Source organism: Pararge aegeria, chromosome 13 (assembly GCF_905163445.1).
Source record: "Pararge aegeria chromosome 13, ilParAegt1.1, whole genome shotgun sequence".
Taxonomy (NCBI): domain Eukaryota; kingdom Metazoa; phylum Arthropoda; class Insecta; order Lepidoptera; family Nymphalidae; genus Pararge; species Pararge aegeria.
Window position 1 is genome coordinate 1,361,204 of NC_053192.1, and position 25,598 is coordinate 1,386,801.

At 36.2% G+C, this 25,598-nt stretch overlaps 2 protein-coding genes across 2 annotated transcripts; both read right to left on the minus strand.

Moving 5' to 3' along the window:
- Positions 1 to 1,216: 1,216 nt before the first annotated feature.
- Positions 1,217 to 14,607, minus strand: LOC120628926 (probable ATP-dependent RNA helicase DDX52). The gene is made up of 12 exons (XM_039897601.1): positions 14,433 to 14,607; positions 13,597 to 13,953; positions 11,228 to 11,413; positions 10,330 to 10,582; positions 9,020 to 9,092; positions 8,249 to 8,452; positions 7,134 to 7,246; positions 5,933 to 6,033; positions 4,898 to 5,043; positions 3,842 to 3,922; positions 2,468 to 2,611; positions 1,217 to 1,487 (listed from the first exon to the last, which is right to left on the minus strand). The coding sequence occupies exons 1-12, from the start codon at positions 14,508 to 14,510 to the stop codon at positions 1,244 to 1,246; spliced, it is 1,980 nt and encodes a 659-aa protein (XP_039753535.1). The 5' UTR covers positions 14,511 to 14,607; the 3' UTR covers positions 1,217 to 1,243.
- Positions 14,608 to 22,921: 8,314 nt separating this feature from the next.
- LOC120628710 (histone-lysine N-methyltransferase PRDM16-like) lies at positions 22,922 to 23,913 on the minus strand (the record flags this gene model as incomplete). Its single annotated transcript, XM_039897280.1, has 2 exons — positions 22,922 to 23,268; positions 23,817 to 23,913. Coding segments are annotated over 2 exons (444 nt in total), but the record flags the coding sequence as incomplete, so codon positions are not given.
- Positions 23,914 to 25,598: the final 1,685 nt, after the last annotated feature.

Below are 25,598 nucleotides of genomic sequence, written 5' to 3' on the forward strand. Positions count from 1 at the left end.
TATAGACGACGACGACGAGAGAAGATGCCTATCTACTCTTGATTTAAAGGTACTCATATTGTAGATACAGGGGAAAATGAAAGCTTGAAAGGGCATTCCAGATCCTTGCGATGCGAATCAGAAACTAAGATGCAAAGCGCTCCGTACACGTCTACGTTACGGTGCCTCGCGGTTCGATGGTAAAAAGGTGAGGAGGGGAATTAGATCAAACAGTTCTTGAGCTCCGAAATATAACTTATAGAATACCGAAAAGCGGGTAACCTTGCGACGTTGCTCTAAACTCTGAAGTTTTTTATTGGCTAGCGAGCCTTCTAGCATGGCGATCCACTGAATCCAAAGCATCAAGCTGATACTTGGCATTGCCATAACATAAATGGGAGTACTAAGAACCTGAGCTTGGAACAAGGTGAAAAGCTGTTCAGGCGTGAAGTACCTCTTGATTTTATTGAGGATGTACTGTTCGTAGAGTCCTCTACCCCTACGAATCCGATCTGAGATATGGGGCAAACAAAACTGCCATAAACAGGTTGGTCCCCCCACCACTAAGGATTTTATTCAAGAGCTAACTTTTGCTGGAATCCTCACAAATATTATAACTGCGAAAGTTTGTTTGTCGTTCCTTTACGCCCTAACTAATCTACTAGATTTTTTGACAAAGAAATAGTTAAAAAGACAGAGTTACATAGGCTTTTTGTCACAGAAAACCGGCGGATTTTTCTTTTCTTTTTTTTCGAGTAAACGCAGTAGTTGAACTTTTTGGGACAGAGCTCGTCCGGGGAAGTACTATCACCTTGCTAATTTCTGCCGCTAAGCAGCATTTGTGCAATGCTGTGTTCCGGTGCGAAGGGCGTGGTTGCCGCTGTAATTATAGACACATGAAGCTTAACACCTACGCCTCAAATGCAATTTATCCACGTATCTGCTACGAGTTGCTAAGATGTGGAACGCCCTCCCGGCAACTGTGTTTCCTGCCACGTATAATTTGATTACCTTCAAGGCTAGAGTGAATAGGCTTTTTCTAGGCAAGCGTGCTCCAACCTAGACCTCATCATTGCATTCTAACGGGCATGATTGGTGTCAAGCGCTAAAAAAAAAAAATTATGGTCACAGGGCAGCATGTTGCAGGATATGCTCTTTGTATGACCTGTGGAATGTTGCTTTGTTTACAGGCTATGGTTTTTCACTTACTTAGCTAATAAAAAAATAAAATCAATCGTATCAGTAAGCTATCATAAATTTATTATCATTTTTTTACAGCAGCTTTCGAAAAATTCTTCTTTTTCCTTTTAGTTTTTCCCAACTTATTAGTTTTCTTGACTCCCTTCTTGCTGTCTTTTTCTTTAACTCTCTTTTCTTTAACGCCTCGCTGTGTCTTGGATTCTCCGGTGTCAACTTTCCTTTGCTTGTTACTTTTGCTATTTTTGATTGCAACTGTGTCTTTAGATTTACCGGTGTCGTTCTTATCTGTCTTCTCGTCTAGTTTCCTCCTTAAATAAAGAAATAAATAAATATACTGCGACAATACACACAACGCTAATCTAGTCCCAAAGTAAGCGTCACTTGTGTTATGGGTACTAAGATGACTGATGAATATTTTTATGAATAATATCCATGAATACTTATAGTATACAGATAAACACCCAGACACTGAAAAACATTAATATTCATCACACAAGCATTTACCAGTTGTGGAAATCGAACCCACGGCCTTGGACTCAGAAAGCAGGGTCGCTGCCCACTGCGCTAGTCAGCCGTCAAAAACAATACAAAAATTTGTGTCTGTCTTCTTTTTATTGTTATAGTTTTTAAACCCTAGAGGTACTAATAACCATTTAAAGAAGAAAATTAGAATATTTTGTTAGTGATGCGGAACACCAAAATACACGCATCGCCATCTACTAATCTAGCCCCAAAGTAAGCGTAGCTTGTGTTGTGGGTACTAAGATAACTATTTTTATGATTAATATGCATAAGTACGTGTAATATACAGATAAACAGATTGTAAACGTTGTTTTGTTATACTTTTCTTTTTGTTCTATGTACTTTTTGTGGTGTGCAATAAAAGTATATTCATTCATTCATTTATTCATTCATTCATAAACAAACAGACACTGAAATACTTGTTTGGTGGGAGGCTTTGGACGAAGCTAGTTACCACCTTACCGACAAAGACGTGCCGCTAAGCGATTTGGTGTTCCGGTGCAATGTCGCGTAGAAACCCATTAGGGGTATGACTACCATAATCCCTAGTCCGCTACCACGTTAGACTGCATAATCACTTATTACCAGGTGAGATTGTAGACAAGGGGGAACTTGTAGTGGAATTTAAAAAAAACATTCATTCACATGTTTATCACACAAATTTTTTCCAGTTGTGGGAATCGAAATCACAACCTTGGACTCAGAAAGCAGGGTCGCTGCCCACTGCGCCAATCGGCCGTCGAAAGTATGTTGGTAAAGAACTAACTTCTCTGGCTTCTCCAGTCGGGTGGAGATTTGATCTCGATGCGGGGCCTTCTTCAGCAGATTCTTCCTTCGACTGGCGTTTTGCTTCAGAGTCAGCATGTACTGCGGCACCTCGCAACCGGACTGCTTCATTACTGACGCGATACTGAAATGAATCAACGAATGAATGAATGAAGGAATGAAGGAAGGAATGAATGAATGAATGAACGAATGAAGGAAGGAATCAATGAATGAATGAATGAAGGAAGGAATGAATGAATGAATACACTTTTATTGTACTCCACATAAAAATACAGACATCGAGTCTGCTACAAATTGTGTGAACTTATTATTTAAATTCAAAATAATTTAATTTAATTCCATAAATAAATTTAATTCCAAATATAATAATAATAATAATAATAATAGTTTTTATTTGCTTAAAAGTACAATGTTTTTTCTAAAATTATGTAATAAGTTTACACAATTTGTAGCAGATTCGATAGACGAAATGTTTATTTCAGCTGAAGTGACAATGAGTGAAAAATGTTTCTGTGATGAACATGTATGTTTTTCAGTGTCTGGGTGTTTATCTGTATACTATAAGTTTTTTTTTTTAATCAATAAATATACTACGACAATACACACATCGCCATCTAGCCCCAAAGTAAGCGTAGCTTGTGTTATGGGAACTAAGATGACTGATGAATAATTTTATGAATTATATAAAAACATACGTATAAAATACAGATAAGCACCCAGACATTGAAAAACATTCAAGTTCAAACAGACACAATTTTCCACTCATTGTCACTTAAGCTGAAATAAACATAGATCGATCGAATCTGCTACAAATTGTGTAAACTTATTACATAATTTAAGAAAAAACATTGTACTTTTAAGCAAATAAAAACTATTATTATTATTATTATTATTAAATTTGGAATTTAAATAACAAGTTTTACTAGATGGCGATATGTATATTGCCCTAGTATATTTATTTATTTATTTTGTTCTCTAGGAATAACCCAGATCACTAAACATCAGATTAAGGCTATTCCCAGGTTTAGTGGAAATTATATATACACATATATAATAATCATTTATTTAGTCTTAAATAATGGATACAATAATTACATGAATGCCCTAACCTCTGCGGTAGGAAAACCTGTGTTACCGAGGATAAGTTCTTTCAGTTATTACAAAGGGTGCTAATTTATTTTAAACCTGTTTTATGAAATCTACATATTATAAAAATTTAAATAACAAATAAGAAAATAAAATAAAAATTAAACAATAACTGTAGAATAAATTGTTTAGGTCTGTATGAGGCATTCTGGGTGTTTGTGTGAGCGTGTGAGTGTGTGTGTGTGTGTGTATAGTTGGCGTATCATACCTCCTAAGGTTGACCACATCGTCCTGGGTGAAGAACGTTATCGCTCGGCCCGTCTGACCCGCGCGCCCCGCTCGACCTATCCTGGGGGTTTCCAAACATAAAGTGTAACGCCGAGTTAATCACGTACAGAATCATTATCATCATCATATCAACCCATGAAAGGCCCAATAAAGAGTACGGGTCTCCTCTTACAATGAGAAGGGTTTAGATCTTAGTCCACCACGCTGGTCCAAAGCGGATAGGGGGGACACTCTAGTTTCCCTTCAAAACGCATAAAACTCTCGCCTTTCACAAAAGCCTCATTCAGCTATTATTGCAAGCAGTGCATTGTGTCCCAAAAACGCGAAAAGCCCCGCGCCATCTCACTTCACACCCGCAGAATGTTGGTAGCTTACAAACTTTTTATTTATTTATTTATTTATTTATACTCTTTATTTGCACACAAATAAAAATACAGAAGAAGAATAAAAGAAAACACAGACAGAAGAAGTATACAAAAGGCGGCCTTATCGCTTTGTAGCGATCTCTTCCAGGCAACCTTAGGATAAGGAAAAAAAAAGGAAATTAAAAAAAATACATACTAATAACTACATACCAATACTTAAACTAGATTACACAAATAAAATAATACATAATATATTAAAAAATAAAAAATAATAATAAACTAATATATACTATAACATATCATAAATACATTAAATACTATTACAAGTCGTCTTCAATATTTATATTGAAGACGACTTGTAATAGTATCTATAGTGGTTTTTGACAGCTTTCTTAAAAATACAAAGTGACTTAGACTGCCTTATGTGGATTGGGAGCGCATTCCACAGCGCTATGGCTTGCACTTTAAACGAGTGCTCAGATCGTGTCTGCTCATAGAACTTAGTTCTATGAGCAGACACGATCTTTTTCCCATTTTACGATAAACGTTTAGCACATTAGAGGTCAACTGCCAAACTCATAAGCCGATTCGAACTCCCCCCCCCCTCGAAAGTAAAGTGAAAGTCAAAGTCCTACCCACTGGGTTATCACCGCTTCATTAATGCCACTCACCTATGGATGTAGGATATAGCGGAGGGCGGGAAGTCGTAGTTCACGACGAGGTTGACGCCGCGGAAATCGATTCCGCGCCCCATCAGCTCCGTGCAAATCAGCACCCATATGCGTCCCACGCGGAAACTGCGCACTACGTTGTCGCGCTGGACATAATAGAAAAAAACAATCATAACGCGCCAAAAGCGGTGTGATTTAAATTAGTTTGTTTCAGTGTCTACGCATGAATTTAGTGGTTGACGGTGATTGAATGAAGAAAGAATTAAAGTAGCTGGTAACGGTGTCTCTATTTGTGCAACGCCTAGTCATAACATAAGATGCTGTTTCTTTTGGACACGTTGTCAAGACACTGTCACAAGACACGGTGTCTCTGTTTGCGCAGCGCTCAGGTCAACACAAGACATGGTGTCTCATTTCGCGCACTGTCTAAGCACAAGACAAGACACGGAGTCTCTGTTTGCGCAACGCTCATGGCAACAAAATATATGGAGTCTCGTTTGGCGCACAGTCGAAACACAATACAAGACACGGTGTCTCTATTTGCGCAACGCCCAGGGCATCAAAAGACACGGTGTCTCGTTTGGCGCACAGTCTAAACACGACACAAGACACAGTGTCTCTATTTGCGCAATGCCCAGGGCAACAAAAGACATGGTGTCTCGTTTGGCGCACAGTCTAAACACGACATAAGACACGGTGTCTATCGGTGTCACGGTGCTATTTGCGCAGCACCCAGGGCAACACAACAATGTGTCTCGTTTGGCAGACCGTCGAAGCCCAACAGAAGACACGTTGTCTCTTTTGGCATAACCTCTTCTCTGTTTGCGCAGCGCCCAGGCAATACAGAATATGGTGTGTCTTTTGGCGCACCGTCTAAGCCCAACACTAGACACGGTGTCAAAATTTGCGTAGCACCCAGGGCAACACAAGGCCCTTGTGTCTCTGTTGGCGCAGCACCCAGGCGAACACAAGACACGGTGTCTCTTTTTGCTCACCGCCTAGGGCAACACAAGACACGGTGCCCGCAAGACTCACCTGCGCCTGCGTCCTGTCCGCGTGAATGGCGTCCACATTGATGCCGTCGTAGATCAGCTCTTTGAATAGCTGCTTGGCGCGGTCCTTACTCTGAACGAACACTGCCAAGATGATGAAATAGCTGTATTATAACACTAGCGACCCGCCCCGGGTTGACTTGCAGATATTAACGTGTGGCAGTTTGAGGCGATCAATCATCATCCTATAACAGTCCACTGCTGGACTTAAGGCCTCTCCCAACGGGAGGGTTTGCCCATGATCGCCACGTCACAGTCTGCCCAGACGGTTTGGTGATCGCAGTAGATGGTAGTAGTAGCAAAGAGGATGCTGCTGCCTATCCTCAGTTATATTCCCTTAGTCGCCTCGTACGACACCTGCGGGAAGAAGAGGGGTGGTGACAACTGTATTCTGACCTGCCGTCACCACACTGCACCCGTCACCACACGGCACGCGATTAGTAATACAATACTATAATACCAACATTAATTTATCTCGTATATAATCGTAATCGTTGCATGTGCAGTGGTCGTCTGGCAGAGATCGCTTTTTAGCGTAAGTACCAAATGTACAAATCAAAAGTACTTTAAGTTAAATGTGTCGTTTTTGTGTTTGACTCTTGGTTTGAAATAAAGCATACTTCCTTTCTTTGTAAGCGCACAGACATATGTTTGTTCAAACATCACATTACAAATCATGCAGTCACTTTGAACATGTTTACTACATATAAATCTTCGTCTATGTATTTCTGAATTATATCTAATCATCATCATCATCATATCAACCCATTACAGGCCCACTACAAAGCATGGGTCTCTTCCCACAAGAAGAAGTGGTTAAGGTAGAAGTCCCCCACTTTGGCCCAGTGCGGATTGGTAAATAGCTTTTTGAACATTATGGAGAACCCTGAGGTGTGCAGGTTTCCCCACGACGTTTTCCTTCACTGTAGAAGCAAGTGATATTTTAATTGCTTAAAACGCACATCAGTTAGAGGTGCGTGCCGAAATTCGATCTCGCCCCCCGAAAGTGAAGTCGAAGTCCTACCCACAGTCCTACCTACTGCATTAAAATCCGTTGCGAAGTTTAAAAGATCAAAGCGTCCAGCTAGAGCTACTTGGTTTTATAAAGATAATAGCTAAATCTTCTAAAATACGTAGCATTGAAAAAAGTTACATAAGAAATTCGGGACTACAGGTGTACCTACCTAAGACAGGCGGTTTGAGCCCCTTTTGCACTAACTGTCTGAACGCGACCAGTTTTCCATTCTCGTTTCCACAAAACAGAAGCTCCTGTTCCACTGACGTAGCTGCAGCATTTCTAAACAGTCAAAAGATATGCGGCTACACACCAGATGATAAGAGCGAGAGAGAAAGAGAAAGAGAGAGAGGAGGGGGGGGGGTGTCATTAGTACTATACAGTATGTCGTAATTCGTTTACACGTTGTATACTTACAAGTTTTTTTATTTATACAACGTGTAACACAAATACGAAATAATATTCAAGAATGCATAAGTATATTTCATAATGTATCACCCTGTAAAAATATTAAATGAAAAGAGGCATTTTTATTTTTCTATACAAACGAATTCAAAACATTTGAAGTGTTTACTTATGACAACCCTATTGAAGATAAATTACCTACACGCGCATAGTACCGACGCTACGCGACGCGTACCTAATAAAGTGACTGCAGTCACTTGATTTTACTTTTGCAAGTGATGTTAGGTCTGGATCTTATTTCTGTCAGGATAAACTATGGCAGTGGTTTACTCAAAAACTATTTTTTTTTTCGGTTTCACAGCTAAGTCTCAGAGACATTCCTTAATGTATCTCTAAAGCCTGTCAAGTATTATTTCGGTTTTCATTTACGTTTTGATAACGTTATGTTTATCTATATATATAAAAGAGAAAGTGTGTGGGTATGCATCCGCATAGGCTCCGAAACGGCTGGACCGATTTCAATGAAACTTTCAGGGAATCTCCGGATTGACCTGGCGAGTAATCCTGTAAAGTTTGGTGACGATCGGAGCACTCCTATTTTTGAACTGTCAAACTGTCAAATACAGCTTTTATTTACTATGATGATATTTTATTGTTGGCTGTACATGGGTGTAGATAATGATCTTCACCCGCTCGAGAAGAATGAATACGGAGAGAAATAAGTGATTTAATATATTATGAGACTTAAATTAAAAATTTAATGATGTAAGTTTATTGTTTTAATAAAATAAAGCAAAATCTAGCCCGGCGAAGCGGGCTGGGTACGCTAGTTTAAGATAAAACCACGAGAAACGCAGCGCGAAAGTCCTTGCGGCGTACCTGAGTCCGACAGTGACGTTGATGAGTCCTTTCATATTGTGGCGGGCCCACTTCGCGATCGCTGGCGTGTGCGTGGCGCTGAACTTAGAGAGCCGAGCTTTGCAGGCGGCAATGATGACTCCCAGTTGCTGGCGGAATGTGTTTACTTCCTCTGTGGAGCCCTCGAACATTTTGTCCGCCTCGTCGATGATTAGCCACTGCACCCTAAGCGATGGAAGTATCCAAATTCAAAATCCCTTTATTTCTAGTAGGCTTAAATATAAGCACTTTTGAAACATCAAGCAAAAATAAACAAAATAAATAAATATATTACGGCAATACACACATCGCCCAAAGAAGGCGTATCTTGTATTATGGGTACTAAGTTAACTGATGAATAAATTTACGAATAAGAAACATAAATACTTATAATATGCAGATAAACACCCAGATACTGAAAAACATTCATGTTCATCACACAAACATTTTCCAGGTGTGGGAATCGAGCCCACGGCCTTGGACTCAGAAAGCAGGGCATACCCGTCTAAGTTTGTCTGTTTGTAGTGACTCTACCACCGGTTCGGAAGGCAGATTCTACCGAGAAGCAGGCAAGAAACTCAGCAGTTGCTCTTTTTCAATATCATCATTTTTACAATAATTATTATGTCTTGCGAGAGACGCGGAGCGTGTGTTTCTTGTTTAAACATTAAAAAAAAACTTAGGTAACCATATGTTTGATGAACTAACAAAGGAACACTAATGCCCGTTTCCATAAAATGCTAAAGAACTCACTTTTCCAAATTGACGCCTACATTTTCCTGACTGAGCAGGTAGCACAAGCGATTTGGTGTGCTTATTACTAAATCTGAAAGAAATAATACAATACGTACACAGTTATATATAATAATAGAATATTACAGTTTATATAAAACGTAAGCTTACAGAAATATTATATAATACGTAAAGAGTTTCTATTATTATTATTTTTATTCATATACTAGCTGACCCCACTGCCATCTGTCGGGCTCTTTAAACCATCTATTTAAACCATCCAGGGTGCCACCAGGGTGAGGGTATGCACAGGGTATGCAAACGATATAATATGAAGAAAATCATCAGTAAAAGTTATAAAAAACTTAAGGACAGGCTTTGTAAGAATTACAAAAAAGCCTACCCCTAAATATTTATAACTCTTACTGTCTACTTTCTTCATTTTATATCATCTGCATACCCACACCAATGCCACCCAAACGCATTTCGAAAAATTCATTCAATTCGGTCCAGCCGTCTAGGAGGAGTTCAGTGGCATACTCGAAATCGAAAAATACAAAAAAATAAAGTTTTACATTTAAAAGGTGTAAAACAGAAACACTTAAAAGTTGCAATTAAACGTATATAGTGGTAAACGTAAAGTATTTGGTGGTTGCAATTGGCATATTAAGAGAGATTTAGGTTAGTCTTATGTAGTACAATATTTGATATTACTTAGACATTCCATCAATTATGTGTTCATATACAATCACGTAAATATAGAATAAGCAAAACAGTTTTCCTGTTACATAAACACTTTTTGCATACATATATTTTGGCCTAGGCATGTTTGCCAAACGAATCTTTTTAAACTACTTTTTTTTACAAGTTTCGATCCGATGCAGAAGTATCCTCAGCACAGCTAGCATGGACAGGAGACAATTATATCCACGGGTAAAGGATAACAATTGATCTTCTCCCACAGCTATAACAACTCTCATAGCACTGGCGTACAAGTGGAAATAATATCCAAATAATATGTGTAATAATAAACGGGGGTAAACTTCTCCTATTCCATGTTCCCGGGCTTTAGCAGGTGGGACACGTTAATTATAGTCTGTAACTGTCAGGGGATATAATTTTTGTCTCCTGTCTGTGATGTTGACTTTACAATGAACAATTGCTAAAGATGAATATGAAAAGATGATATCAGGGAATTTCGCAAAGTAATGCCTGCTTCTATCCAACATTTTTTAAAGAAGTTGTCGTCGAAGGCTAAAGTGGAGTCAAATTTAAATAATTCAAGAGTTAAAGTTGATTTGAAAACAAAAAAAAAATCACAATATACACACCGCTTTTCCTTATAGTATTCTCCCGTTCCTTTATCTTGCTTTCTTTTACACTTTTAATAACAGTGCACCTAAGTTGAGTTGACGCGGACAGTCTGAGTGCTTCACGGTATATCTGATGAGCCAGTTCCCTCGTTGGGCATAGCACCAGGGCTCTCGGGCCGCCGGAAGGAGCCCCCAGTAAATGCAACAATGGTACCAGGAAAGCTGCAGTTTTACCAGACCCCGTCGGCGCGCAAGCTACAATTTGGCGTCCCTAAAAACCTCATAACGGATAATGGCGCTAAATTTGTTTTACACGAAACTATAACTAAAACGTAAACGTATATAAAATCCTATTGTAATAAATATACCATACACACATCGCCATCTAGTCCCCAAAGTAAGCATAGCTTGTGTTATGGGTATTAAGATAGCTGATTAATATTTTTTTTTATGAATATAATACACATAATAATACTTATAATATACAGATAAACACCCAGACACTGACACTGTCTGACACACAGACATATTAAATATGCGGGGCCCGTAGCAATTGCTAGTCTTGCTACGTGGTCAATCCGGCACTGCCCTTACCGCATATGGTCTAAGGCTCCGCTGCGCTATCAAAGATCGGCGTACATCCGCAGGAAAATTTGGCACTTATATCGAAGTGCCGAGTTTCTCCGAAGAGAGAGTTCTGTTTGTTGACTCTGACAGAAAATGTTTTTTCATCCTTGGGAGCTGTGGACCTCAAGGTGTAATTTTAGATCTTTTTGGAATCGAACTTTGGGCGATGTGTGTATTGTCGTAGTATATTTAATTATTTATTTATTTATTAAACATAATGTGTAGTGTAATGTATGGTGTTTTAACAAACATAATGTGTAGTGTAATGTATAGGGTTTTTAGAACTCACCTCTAATAAACAAGGAATGGCCTGTCGTTGTATCGGCGTAGGCTCTGAATATCCACATTGTACTACTGTGTCAATTAATGTCTGTGCGACTTTATATCTGGTTACAACATCGGTGAAATCTTCTAAAGCTTTTGGTATGTGACGTCCTATCGCTTTGATGCCATGCAAATTGCGGAAATGGTTTTGCTGCAAAGAAGACATGAGAAATAAACATTTCATAAATTAATTAAATTGATTTAAGATGATGAAAATGCAATAAAACCGTTTTAAGTAGCAAAGTAGACCTGTAGGGCCAGCATGCGTGCCATAAGATCTCCACCAGTTACCCACATTTCTTCTTTTGAGATAGATGATATAGATGATACGGAACCACGGAACTCCACCCACAGTGAGAAGAGTTCAGGCTGTGGCCCCGTGCAGATTGGTGGACTGCACACGCCTTTGACAACTTTATGGAGACAATTTTCACACAATGTTTTTTATTGAAGCAAGTGATATTTTAATTACTTATAGCACACATATTTATTTATTATTTAATGAAAAATATACATTTTTATGTTAAAATAATAATAACATCTATTACGGTGTAACAAAAACCCAATCGGGTTTATCCGTACACCGGTATTCATCGTTCAGCGCTCGGAATTATAAGTAGGTAAGTATTTTTTAAACTACATACAAAATATGATGGGTAGTTCGAAAAAAAAGAATATTATGATTGCGTTTCAACTATGTATTACTATTCATAAAATCAGTTCCACATATCGCACTTTATCGTTTGAGTAAACTTTAACCAGGATGTTCCAGTTTTTTTTAATTATATTTTTAGTTTGAAAGAAAAATGTCTTAAGTTTCTCCTTTATGTTTTTAGTGTTTATTTCCTGCTTTAGTTTATAAGGCAAGCTGTTCAGCAAAGTCGGCACTAGACAATCCAGGGTCTGCCTTCCGTACAGATTGTTACTTTGAGGAATAATGAGTTGGGCGTTTGATACACTGCACGTTATTATTGGTAGTATAATCTGTTTTTGGAGATTTGTATTGAAAGAGTTCTCTATTAATAAGATATATTTAATTTTATCATGTATTGGCATGATTTAACAGTAAGAGTAAATAATAAAATAAATAATTGTTTTTGACTTTGTATGGTACAACAGTTTTTAGCAAGCATATTTGGAGCTGGTAAATGTCATTTACATGTTCTCCCATAACTACTAAGACCATAGGCAATAATTGATTTGGCAATAGCTTTGTATAGCGATAAGCGTATATGATTAGGGCTTCTATTTTTTATAAGAGTAAATTTTGCCAACAGGGATCGTAATTTATCACACTCGTGGTTAATGTGTGCTGTCCACTTAAGACTATCGTCAATTACGACACCAAGGTATTTATGGTAACTAACCAAGTCAACAGAACCACAATTACACGGATTTATGGTAGCATGTAGGCATGGCTATGAGCAATCAGGTATGGAGTTACCGAAAGGTTAAAGAAGCGTGCTGGGATTCAAACTTGGCTCCTCCAAAAGTGAAGTTGAAGTCATAACCACTGGGCTATCACCGCTTCCGAGGAGATAATGGATAGACATAATTTTCTCATGGCACATATTTTTTTATAGTATCAACTATTAATTGATGGACTACCTGATGGTAAGTGGAAAACGGTTTTGCAGAGCATGCCAGGGAGATATCTGACGGCCGACTGGCGTAGTGGGCAGCGACCCTGCTTTCTGAGTCCGTGGGTTCGATTCCCACAACTGGAAAATGTTTGTGTGATGAGGTGAGGTGTAGTTAGATGTTAAGCCTCATGTGCCTGTGATTAATTTTTTTTTAATTTCTAATTCATAACTTCTCTGTTGTTGTTCAAATTCAAATTCATTTATTTCAAGTAGGCCTACTTTATAAGCACTTTTGAAATGTCAAGTATGTGTGTTTGTAGTGACTCTACTCTATTCCAGTTCGGAAAGCAGATTCTACCGAGAAGAGCCGGCAAGAAACTCAGTAGTTGCTCTTTTCTAACATCAACATTTACAATCATTTTGCGATCTTGCGGGAGATGAGCGCGAGGCTGGCTGCTTCCAATCTACCTTGTCATTGGCATTATTGTTATTCATAACATGTACGCCTATATCACAGGCACTTATGAAGCATTCATACATATATGTTCACATAATTGTAAGGGGATGGTGATAACTTTATTTGCCAACTTAAACCTAAAGCTACGAGGGTTCCTAATGCACTTTGGTCTAAGAAGACCCCATAAGAAACTTGGCCGGGTAATTATGTTTGTTATCACAATCTTATGGACATGCTAGCCCTATATAGAGATAAGAATAATTAATTAAAATAACCAGAAATATTATTGCATACCTCTTCTAGCTCTAGTTTCTTCTTTAGCTCTACAGGGTCCAGTTTACTCTTATTTTTCATCTTTTTTTCTACAGTAACACCTGCAACTAACTGTAACTCACAGTCCTCCTCTAAACTCCCCTCCAGTTTTGTACCTAGTGCACAATTATGTCCATTTTCAGAATCAGCTTTTTTTTCATCATATTCATTTTCAGACACTGAGTCATTTGTATCATTTTCGTTTCCAGACCCCAAAATAATATCATCATTTTCATTATCAGATCCTGAGTTATTTTGTGAGTCAATATTGTATTGTATAAGTTTTTCTTCTTTTACATCTTTTTCTATCCTTAGTGCTGATGGAATAGTTTGCTTTTGCTGAAATATTCATAAGTTATAAATATTACTTTGTTAACTGGCGTGGCACTGAGGTTTTACAAACAAGTGACAGTGTCCCGGGCAACAGGCAATGGCTCCACCACCACCCTGCTGATGAAGACATGTCTCCAAGCCATTTGGCATTCCTGTATAATGTCCCATAGAACTCAATTAGAAGTAAGGGTTTAAAATTACTCTGAGAGCATAATGTTTGCATTAGCCCGCTGCATTATCCCTTAACACCTGGTAGGATTGCTGTCAAAGGAGAATTGCAGTGTAGTAAGAATAATTTATAATCTTTCATGGCTGTCATTCAAACTACGATAAAAAATTTGACTACATTATGATAATTAATTTTGATTCTTTTATTCCCGGTAACAAAGTTAGATTATTTCTATTTGAATAAATAGCTCTTATACTTGCTCATGCCCTGGGCACAACCGGCTAGGGTATTTAAGGAGTAATTTAAACATACTTACTTGGTTCTTTGTACCCAAAGGTCGTTGTTTAAACTTTAGACCTTTTGTCAGTTTTTTGAATATATCATATGCGTCCATAGTTGTACTAATTTATTGAATTTAGCATTTAAATTGATATTGTAGTACACGTGCATATGTAACTATCAATATCCAACCAAACAATACTGAATTTGACAGACTGTCGCAAATGTCAAGTGTCATTTTCATTTCGACCATAGACATTTATTTCTTTAATTTGTTCAAAAACGCATTTAACAAACAACAATAACCATTCATCCACTAAAATAGGAATAATGACAGAAACAAAGAACCACTAAAATGTTGTATTTATCTAATTTATATTATGATTCATGTGTTATGAAAAAAGTATTTCTATTCATATTCGAAGTGAGATTGCTATTGATTTCAATAAAACAACATGTTTATTATAGATACATGATAAAATACTAATTTCGTTAAATAGAGCATTGGAAATTTTATCTACTTTCTAATAATATATTATAAACAATATTTTAACAACAAAGCCGTGATAAAGCGACTTTGTGGGTAGGTATTCGAAAATACACTTACACTTTAGGCACAGCAGCCCGGCTGCGGTCCCAACGTTTGACGGGTTAAGCGAACGCTCGGCCGCGCTACATGCTAGGCGGAGTGGGGGGTGTTGTGTTAAGTTTTATTTTCCTTACGGAATTTCTTGATTGGGTCGCCGCGTTCAAAGCCGCGATAAAAGCTATGCAATATGTTAAAAACTGCAAAATCTTATGTTTAGTTATTGAGCGTGTTCCGAAAGGTTGTTTGCGTTGATACCTCCTTCCCTGTTCTCTGACCGCACCGCACGTCGTAGAAATAAATTCCACCCTCATCATCTGGATGCCTGGTATTCTTCTACTGTTCGAAATACCAGATCATTTCTACCGCGCACTTGCAAACTCTGGAACAATCTCCCATCTGATGTGTTTCCTCAAAAATTAAATCTAGGGTTATTCAAGGGGCGGATAAACAAATTCCTTAAAAGCCGGCAACGCATCGGTTGCTCCTCTGGTGCTGCAGATTTTTATGGGCAGCGGTTGCTACGGCGTCACCCAGGGAGTGGGGCGAGCGCGAAAGCTCGCCATGAGAAGAGCCCCAGGGCTCGACGACATCGGGGGGAGAGTGGGAGACGTCGACCCGAGGGTGCCTCCTGCGAGGAAACCCACGCATTCACTCTCGCTCTGTCTATTTCTATTCCCCTCCCCAGGAGCGTTAAATGTTGCTTTCATAACCATGAAGGTACCGTTAAACGTTCAACGCAACCTTGTGGGCAGTCACATTAGAAGTTTCACTTCAAAAGTAAAGCGTGATGCTGAAGTTGTAGCTTTCTACAGGTGAAAGAATTTTTGAAACTCAAAACTCAAAAAATAAGAACTCAACTGATTATACAACGTGTAACTGAAAACCGAAATAACACTTCATAAGCTTTAGGGGTACACTATTTACTGTCTCTGAAACTTAATTCTTTTGATTTAATATTTGATCCTCATAAAATATACTTATGCACCCTTCAACTTTCGTAATTACGTTACACGTTGTATAAACAGCCAACAGGACAATGGGTAAAGGGATTACATATTACGGGGAAATAAAAATACGCATCATCAATGGAATCACTGCGAGTTTATTAAATTTTATATATTTTCATTACATCCAACTGTTATAATTCCCATTACAATTCAAAATGCAGATTTCATACAAAACATAAAGGACCGTTTAGTACAACCCGATATAAGAATTAATTCTGATTGTCAGATTCAAAGATACTTAGAGTACTAGGTTCTCCGACTTTGATATGTTCTGACTGCGCAGCCCGTTTGATTCCTTATTCACATATATCAACAACATCAAAACAAGTAAAGACACCCGACATAATATATAATGGACATAAAAATCATAAGAAATTGATTGAACACTAAAATTTGTGAAAAAGTACTGCACTTTTCAACGTCGAGTACATCGGACACGTGAAAAAATCAGAGTACCTATTAATGATAACATCTTCGTCAAACATTTTGTCATCAGTATGAAATTATTTAAAAACAAAATTGTGTCAAAGTCAAAAAGAAAATGCAGGTAAACAATTCCTAAATGAATGTAAAGTTGTCAATTATAGAATTGGCGCCAAAATTTGATATTTGGTAGCCATCCAGTCTTGTTTTTCACTACGAAAAGCCATAAATTAAAAGAAGACGAAGAATTTTTTTCTTAGTCTGTTTTTTCGGGCTTATTACATATAACGAATAATTCAAACTATTTCTTATCCTTACAGTAATTGTTTTTATAATCTAAATGCACATAATAATTTTCCTCCTACTTTTATGTGATGTTAGTTTTCAAAAGAAAAGTTCTATTATTATATTTTAAGGAAGGTATGTTACTGTTTAAATCAATAATTCAGTGTCTCTCTTATCTAAGGTTTTTAGCTCGTCAATTTTATTATTATTATTTTTATGTCCATTAAATAATCTCATTTCCATTATAGTTAGTTGACTCTCATACAACCTACAACAAGTACTTTAAGTGTCTCGACTGAAGATGTTCAACTTACAACAATTTCAAGAGGATCCCTAACTGTCTATGGGGCCCATTACTCGGTCCCACACCTATTTTCTTATAGAGCGATACACAATACTATGAAACATTTTTGTACATCCTCCCTCAACTTTCCGAACATGAAAAGTATAACAAAACTCCCTAACTTAATGTATTTAAAAACATTTTAATTGTCCTCTTTGATCAACGATGGCAAACTATAACTTTACAATAGTAACACAATATTTAGGCATATTGAACGGCCGTAAATGCCACATACGCTCCAGTGCGTGTGCTCAGTAAAAAATAAAATAAATTAATAAAATGTGTATATCTCTTCACAAAGAATCGAGGGTACGCATTATACTTAAGACAAGAGAATATTAAAAAATAAAAGAAAAGTTGATACTAATAAAAACGCAGATCGTGCTTACATTAAATTACGAAAAAAGAAAATCTAAACCTAATCGTGTCAGCAAAAATATAGTGCAGTTAAAATTAGAATTGCCACTTAATTAACATTGACATATAAATTGATTTTCTTAAAAAAATATTTCTGTTTATAAAATGTGTCACCCAAGCATAACAAGTAACAGAAGTGCAACTCCGCTAAAAGTTTGACGAGGACATCGCCATAACAACGAATTCTCCACCAAGTATATTAAAAGGTAGAAAATCTCCAAATAAGTAGATTAAATGATGTATATTCATCTTAATAAATACTAGCCTTTACAGTCAGGCATAAAAGAAAAAGAAAAAAAAAATTGCGCACTAGCCAAACTCTTAGCTAAATTACACTTCTGCCTTACCATTATCTGTAGATAAAAAGTTACATCTAGCAATATATTGTATGTCATAAGTGGGTATATTGTAAATACTTTTTATATAGTTACTGCAAAGACGGGCTATCAACGATCATTGCTCGACAGGGGAAGCGTAGAATGAACTACTAATATAATACTTCTTATTTTTATATAAAAGACGTAAGTGCACTTTGAATTACGGAACTATGATTGTAACTATAGGTAGTTAAAGGGATCAGCAGATTATAGTGGGTTATTGATGCCTCTGGTGTTTGGCACCTGACTAATTCCTTATAATATTTACATTTATAAATCTTTGTATATAAAGTCCTCTATTTGTATAAAACCGCTTTGTATAGGAACAGTTTTGCAAATGTAGGTAGGTAATAAAAGTATTTGAGGGCAAAGCGTTTAGTAAGTTTGATTATGGAATCTAATGTTGGCAAGTCCTAGTTACCGATTCTTTAAAATTAAAATAACTTTATTGTAGAAAAGAGGCTCGCTTATTTGACCTCGCTTCTCGCCTGCTAATAATCTGCTATTGATCATGTCACTTATTGATAAGATGTGTAAAATTACTGAGGTACTATGGCAGATTGGGAACTATTGCTATAACTGTATTTCTAATAATAATTATATTAAAGTGGAAGATACTGTATATTTAAAGCTATTGGCTTAAGAATATAACGACTTAACTGTAAAGGCTTACTTTCATTCAACTACAGATAGAAACACCAACGACTTATTTGTCGAGTTAAAAACAACAACGAACAACCTCGTGATATGACTAAGATCACTGCTTGTTCTCGAAAAATCTGTATAAAAATAACTAGAATAAAAGTATTGTCCAAAGAAAACAAGTTACCCAGTCGATATTATAACTTCGAACTATAAGTCGATGCGAAAGTATCTTAGGCTAGATTTAGATGGAGTCGATTTATTCTCAATAAACGGCTTTCGCGTCCCCGGTCGAGCAAATCTAAAATTATTTTAAATAATTAACTATTGTGTTCTGGTGGGACCCGTGATTTAATTTCCGGGAACAGCTCCCGAAAATTAAATCACCGATCGATAAACTATTGCATTTTAAATATGGATATGGATAACAAAAATAATGTATGTATGGAAATAACTATGTAACAACTGTTATAGTTTAGTTTGACAATATCTATAATTATAGTATTTATAAATATAAATGATCACGTTTATTGACTCGTCCTGTTTAAAGTAAACCCAAGACTCTCTTGTGTAGATCTACTTGTACGCCTATATTTTTTGCACGCAACTATGGAATACATATCTGTATAATATACACAGATCATTTTAATATATTTATTTCAGAATTGAGCAAAGATAAAAATCTTGCTAACGTAATCCCGGTATCAACCAGAAACAACTTCTTGTTCTTTGGTTCATAAATTCAGCGTCACATTATACGATCCCATATCAGTGTAGAAAGTCACACACACAAAATAAAATTCGTATCGACATCTCTACAAACCAATTAAATCTGAGAAAAAATGCAGGAGGAGAAAGGAGTTAAACCTTGTAATAATGTATAGCTTATAGTAAATTGAGCAATAATATTAAATTGTTATTGGATTCCATAAATGTTTCAAGTAGTTTTACACAGAGAGTTTTCCGGCTATATTAAGAATAAAAATTAAAAGATTTATCAAAGATAATACTTAATATTATTGGAGGTAATACTTAGATTTAAAAAGCAATGTTGTTTTGTGAATCCGATTTGTGAACCATGTAAGTATCTAAATTTTTATGTTTTATGTAAATTCCATCTTAAATTACGTGATAATGTATTTACAATTAGCCGATACTGATTCTCTTAGGGCTACTGATTGTTGTAAAAAAGCTGATTCAATTTTTTGCTTTTTGATAAGTTTTGAAGATTCCTAACATCGACGATTCGTTTTAAGAATTCTATTGGCAGTATAATTGGACAGGTTTGCAAATAATGTAAAATTGTCTAAATCACAATATGAACATAGAATCTGCAGTTGATGTATTTATATTACTTACAAGTTACAATAAATTCAGAACATCTAAAATAAAACTCTCGTAGCACGTAAGTATGCCAGCGTTTGTTAATTATTGAGACTTAAACGGCAGATTTCATTTACATATTGTCATTTACTCGTAATATCTTATAATATTTACTTATTTAGGCTATTGTAATAGTTGTACTGTTACGAAGGCATCCCGTTGTTGATTTTGTGCATTACCTACCTTAGTAACACAGTCGGTTTATTAAACGTATTTCATTAGTAACTTAAAATAAATTATCTGGCTATGAAGCAAATACATACAGTTAGTTAAATCAAGACAATGACATAATTTATAAAAAAAAAAGTTTTCTCACTTATAATCTTACTATTTAGAAATGCAGTATTTTGGTATACATTGCAAGAATAATAAATGTGCTTTTCATGTTTCGCTGTTACTGTTGCGATCTGTTAAATTATTTGGGACTCTTTTCGAAAATTTTGAGCTGCGATTACATTCTAACACTTTTTGCCGACACACCCAAACTTAACGCGAATAAGACCCTTATGCCTAATAACAATCACCAACGGCTGTCTCCGAAATGATATAGTTCGCAGCTGTCTACTGAGATCAAAAAATTTAGAATTAAAAATATTTTTACGAATAAAATTGGTGGGAAAACAATCCAATTTTTTTTTTTTAACAAAGCAGTCAACAACAAGCTTTCAAACGGCCGAACCAATGAAATAATTGCACAGCGAAAACAATAAAGGCAAACACTAATAAAAACATTATAGAAAGACTAAGTCCTAAGTTTCACTATTAATAAACCCATTAGTAGAATATATATAAAATTCCTTTCCATTAATGATTTTATCTATCTTACTATTTAGTTAATAATATCACGAGGCTTTATTCCCAAATGATGCCACGATCCTTCGATTATTTATTAATCGCTAATTTATAACATATTTACAATTCAAACTACCCGCTTGCTTTTTTTTCTTCTAAGCTCCCTAAGGTGAGACTATGACGATTCATATTTCCGAACCGTTCCTTACTTTCGGAATTTACAGCCAGTTTCTTTAATTAACATTCAAATAAAAATTATTATATAAAAAACAAAATATGTGAGGTATTACAAAAATGGAGGTACGCGCGTTATGACCGGGGATAACCACGTTTAAGCAAAAAAATGCTTTAAAACTCAGAAGAAAATAATTTGTTTTACAAATTAATTTAAGCTGAATATAAAAACTTAAAATATATTTGGAATTGTACCAAATAACCATTAAAACTCATATCACAAAGCACGAATATGTAACATTCCGAAAAAGAAAATAAAAAACCTACTTGAATATATGTACCTAAGCTTAACATTGGAAAAATAAATGCAAAAACAATTGATTAATTATTTTAAAATAAATTGCATTGATTCAAAAGAAAAGTGTAGATATTTTGTATTATATTTGCATTTGCATGAATCCGTATCCGTATATTTAAACTGTTTTACCATAAGATATGGTTATATAATATATATTATATTTAATTTAAAGTTATGTAATATAATTTTCAATGATTTTGATAAGATATGGCACAGTTCAATTTAATCAATAATCATTTTTCAGAATGTTTTTATTCTACTCGAAATAAATGCGTATTGGTAGAAATTATCCCCATCTTATTTTCTTTGGCTTGTGAAATATCACTGCGTAGAAATACTTTCATTTCTGTATCTTTATTCTTTTATAGATATGCGTGATATGTAGGGTTTATACTTATTATGTATGTAAATGCAGATTCGCTATTATATCAAAATGAATTCGTCGATTTCACCCTGAAAAGATATGTATGTCGCAATTTTAGCCAAATGCGGTTCCCAAGCAATTTCCTATAATATAAGTAAATAATATATTTTTACATCTGCAGCCATCTTATGGTCGATCTTAAGACTTTTAAGAATTTTGAGAATATAATAATAATCTAATAAATTTTCAATAACGAGACGTCCGCTACGTTGGTCGACATTTAAATAAGAAACCACTATACACTCATAGAGAGAAATCCGAAAATGGATACAGATTAAATATAATTATGTTAGTGAATACCTAATATCTACGTAATTTATACAGACGAAACGATTTATGTCTCACGATTTGAAATCATGCGTATACGATCATCGAACAGAGAACTGCTTTTCGAAGACCCTCACTTTTTCGACTCTCCTGCGCCTCATCGCCAACATTTTCTCCTTCGCAATAACCCTGTATTCGAGGGCCTGAACTGGCAACCCCGTAGCATTTCTTCTCGCTCTTACCGTCTCTATTCGTTCGCCAACTATTTGCACATTCTTTGTCAGTTCGGAAATTCCCTTAAACCTTGTATAATCGCATAAAGACGAACGAAGGCTCGGCTACTTATACATGGATCAAAAATGTTATTATTTGAAGCCAAAACGTACATAGAATACATATATTGTTCAATTAGACGTTAACACTTTTGTACTCTCGAAATCAGATTCTCAGTATTATTTTATCTTAATCAACATTAACATTTTTTTTTCTCTTTATCTAAAAATTTGGTAATTAACTCCTAAATAATCTGTATTTAAATTTAGATTTGGCGATCCGAAAAAGTTTCATTAAAAAATATTTTCTTTATTTTAATATTTACTGTTTAAAATTTGTACGTTTCCTTTTGTACAGTTACCGAATCTAATTTGACACTAGACATTTATCGAAAAGTGATTTAAAAAATGTAATCTCTTTAGAATACAGTTGGCATTATTTTGGCAGTACTAGATATATTAATACTTTAGTATTGCTCTGAATTACATTGTCGTATTGAACACTGTTTGACCATTTTTCCTAAAATCTTTCGCAACCTTCGTAGTGTCAGTCACAAAGCAAAGTCCGATCCTCGAAGCGTAACACTAGACGACTTCTATAAGTCGCGTGCGACAATACTGTTCATTTTTAAAACTAACGTCAATAATTAACTACCTTTATAATACACAATTAACCGTTGCAATGCGGCGGAGTCCCGCATCGCGTCGGCATCGTCCGTATATTGCACATTATGCTACCCCTATCGGCGCGCGGTTCAAGCCATGGTCTGAGGTCATTGCAGGCCGGGCGGCAGCTGCGGGCCGTGGTCGGCGCCCAGGTCGAACAGGTGGTGCGGCGCGGGCGCCAGCGCGCTGTGCAGGGCAGACGTCTTCAGCAGCCGTTTGAGCATGCCGCTGGAGCCGCGGTGCTGCAAGCTTTTGTGCGTCGTGAGCGAGTTCTTGGTGCGGTACCTCCGGTGGCAGAACTCGCACACGTACAGCGTGTCCGACTGTTCGTGCTTGTCTTGGAAGTGTCGTTTCAGGGAATAGTAACAAGAGAATGTCCGGCGGCAGTACGGACATTCTTGGGGCTCGTTGATTCCGCCGGCTGTCGGCGGGGGCATACGGAGGGGCGGTACAGCTGCAAACGGAAAAGCTCTGTATATATAGCTCGTCGACGACTAGTGCGCAAAGCTCGTACTCGTTACATTCGTTAGTTGCCAGTACTCGATACAGCTCATGAAAGTAATTGGAATGCAGTTTTAGAAATGGTTAAGGTAGGCACTTATTATATGTATAAGTTTGAATGTATGAGGTTATTAGAAAATAATTATAATAGTTACTAATAATATGCACTGTACACATTGACTAACTACACAATAATCACGAGTTTTATATATTTAAAATTTTAGGAAATTCTCTCAACCACATTGACACAGAAACACGTGATAACAAAAATGATAGAAGCATGCTCCAAGCAACACAACAACGTCAAAACTGCGAAACCCGTAGGGAGGGGGTCTTTGGCTCAGGGGTTGAATAAAAAAAAATAAAAAAAATAAACGAAAACAAAAGTAACGTAACTTAAAAAGGAACCTTAAACCTAATTTATCTATCGAAAGTGAGTTTTGTTAATGATTCATTAGCGGTCAGTTAACCCTAGATTGCTGTCTATAAACAGATTCTAACCTTTATGAGTGATGTTAAGTACGGCTGTAGGATGATTGGCCTCGTGTAGATTCTCTTTGCTAGATGAATTCTGCCGCAAGCCGCGCCAACTCCGTCCCAGTAGTCACTAAAAAAACCGGATTTGATCCGTATCCCCGGGCCTGGACTTGTGGTAGGTGTATATGTGGGTCATGAGGGAGTTTCTCGAGCAGTACACTCTTTCGCAAATCGTGCATCTGTACTCCTCTTGCCTCTCAGCGTGCTTGTCAGCGATGTGCCGTTTCAAAGACGCCTTTGAGCACAATACTTTCGCGCATAACGTGCAGGAGAATAATTTTTTACCTGAAAACAAATTGAAAAAACAAAACAAATATGGGGTTGGTCCCCGAACCCGGTAAAATAAAATAACACCTAGCTGTTATTTGTTCTAAGTTTGTGAATTTTATTGTAAAAAAAAAAAAAATAATAATAATAAAAACGTTGGAAAAATAAGGAGTGAAAAAAGTGATTTAAAATATTCATAAAATAAACAGTAAAATTAAAGAAACAAAATAAATATAAATGATTGCGAAGCTAAAGTGGCCAATGAAGTGTTAGAACAAACACATGCAGATGGCGGGATAGAATAGTCTTTGAAAACGGGAATAGACAAGCGTTTCAACATAAAAGAACGAGTGCACTAATACTCTCCACTACATTTAAAAGCTCAAAACCACAAAAGTAGCGTTCCAGTTAAAGGTCTTGAATAAAACTAACAGCAATAATTTTGTATATTTGTTTTTATTAAAAACGCCATTATCATCAATATTAGGATTTATGAAGTTCGGTTTAACGATTACAATTACATTTTATGAGTAGTTATGTCAAGGTTTAAAAGTAAGGAGAAAAGAACTATTTGTATATAATAATTAATAAGTGATGTGAAATTATTTCAATAATATGTACCTAAGTCATAAAACTATCGAGTCGTGCAGCCCATTAAATCAGGCGGTGGTGTTTAATATTGTCTTTTCGCCAATCCTCTTTTAACAGCATTTAAATGGAAGACAAATTTTACGTAACAATTTTTTGGCACCATATTTTCATCTGTGCAACGTAATGGGCTGCATTACATAGATGCCAATTATCAACAAAAACACTAAGATCCAAGAATAGTAGAACAATAATTTAAGAAGAAAAAAATAAAATTTCAATATAATAACCAATAAATTAATTTAGATTCCTTACAAAATAAGTAAAAATGCCAACAAGAAGTATAAGAACACATCGAATAAGGTCGTCACGTTTATACGTGCGGTAAGAAAAAAAATACCTTAACACTTTAGAAAGATAAAAAACTTAAACAGGTCACAGAAACAGTCTTAAACTTGCTAAGATCCTAATTAATGTAGTTTTGACAGGGATGTGTTCTGCTTCTTAGAACACGGTGTAATATCGCCCTTAAAAACCCATAGACCATACGATCTCCTGAGATCCCCAAAACTTAGCTAATACGATAATAAAAACTATAAAACAAAGATCCTCGAATGACAAGAAATTTTGAATTAATACCGAACCGAAACGAATCACGCTTCTGACTTCTTTTTTATAAAAATTATCAATTTTAGTAAATAATTGTACATTTTACTCTAGAGAATACGCCTAATAGTGTACAATTGAAATGCGTACTTAGTCTAATCAGTCTATAGCGTTTATTAATTTTGGCATAATTTTGAATAATTTGTCCTAAATAAAATTCACAAGATCTTTAGTCTAGTACTACGTCGACATAGCCAAATTAACTGCCTCTCTTAGCAGCACATC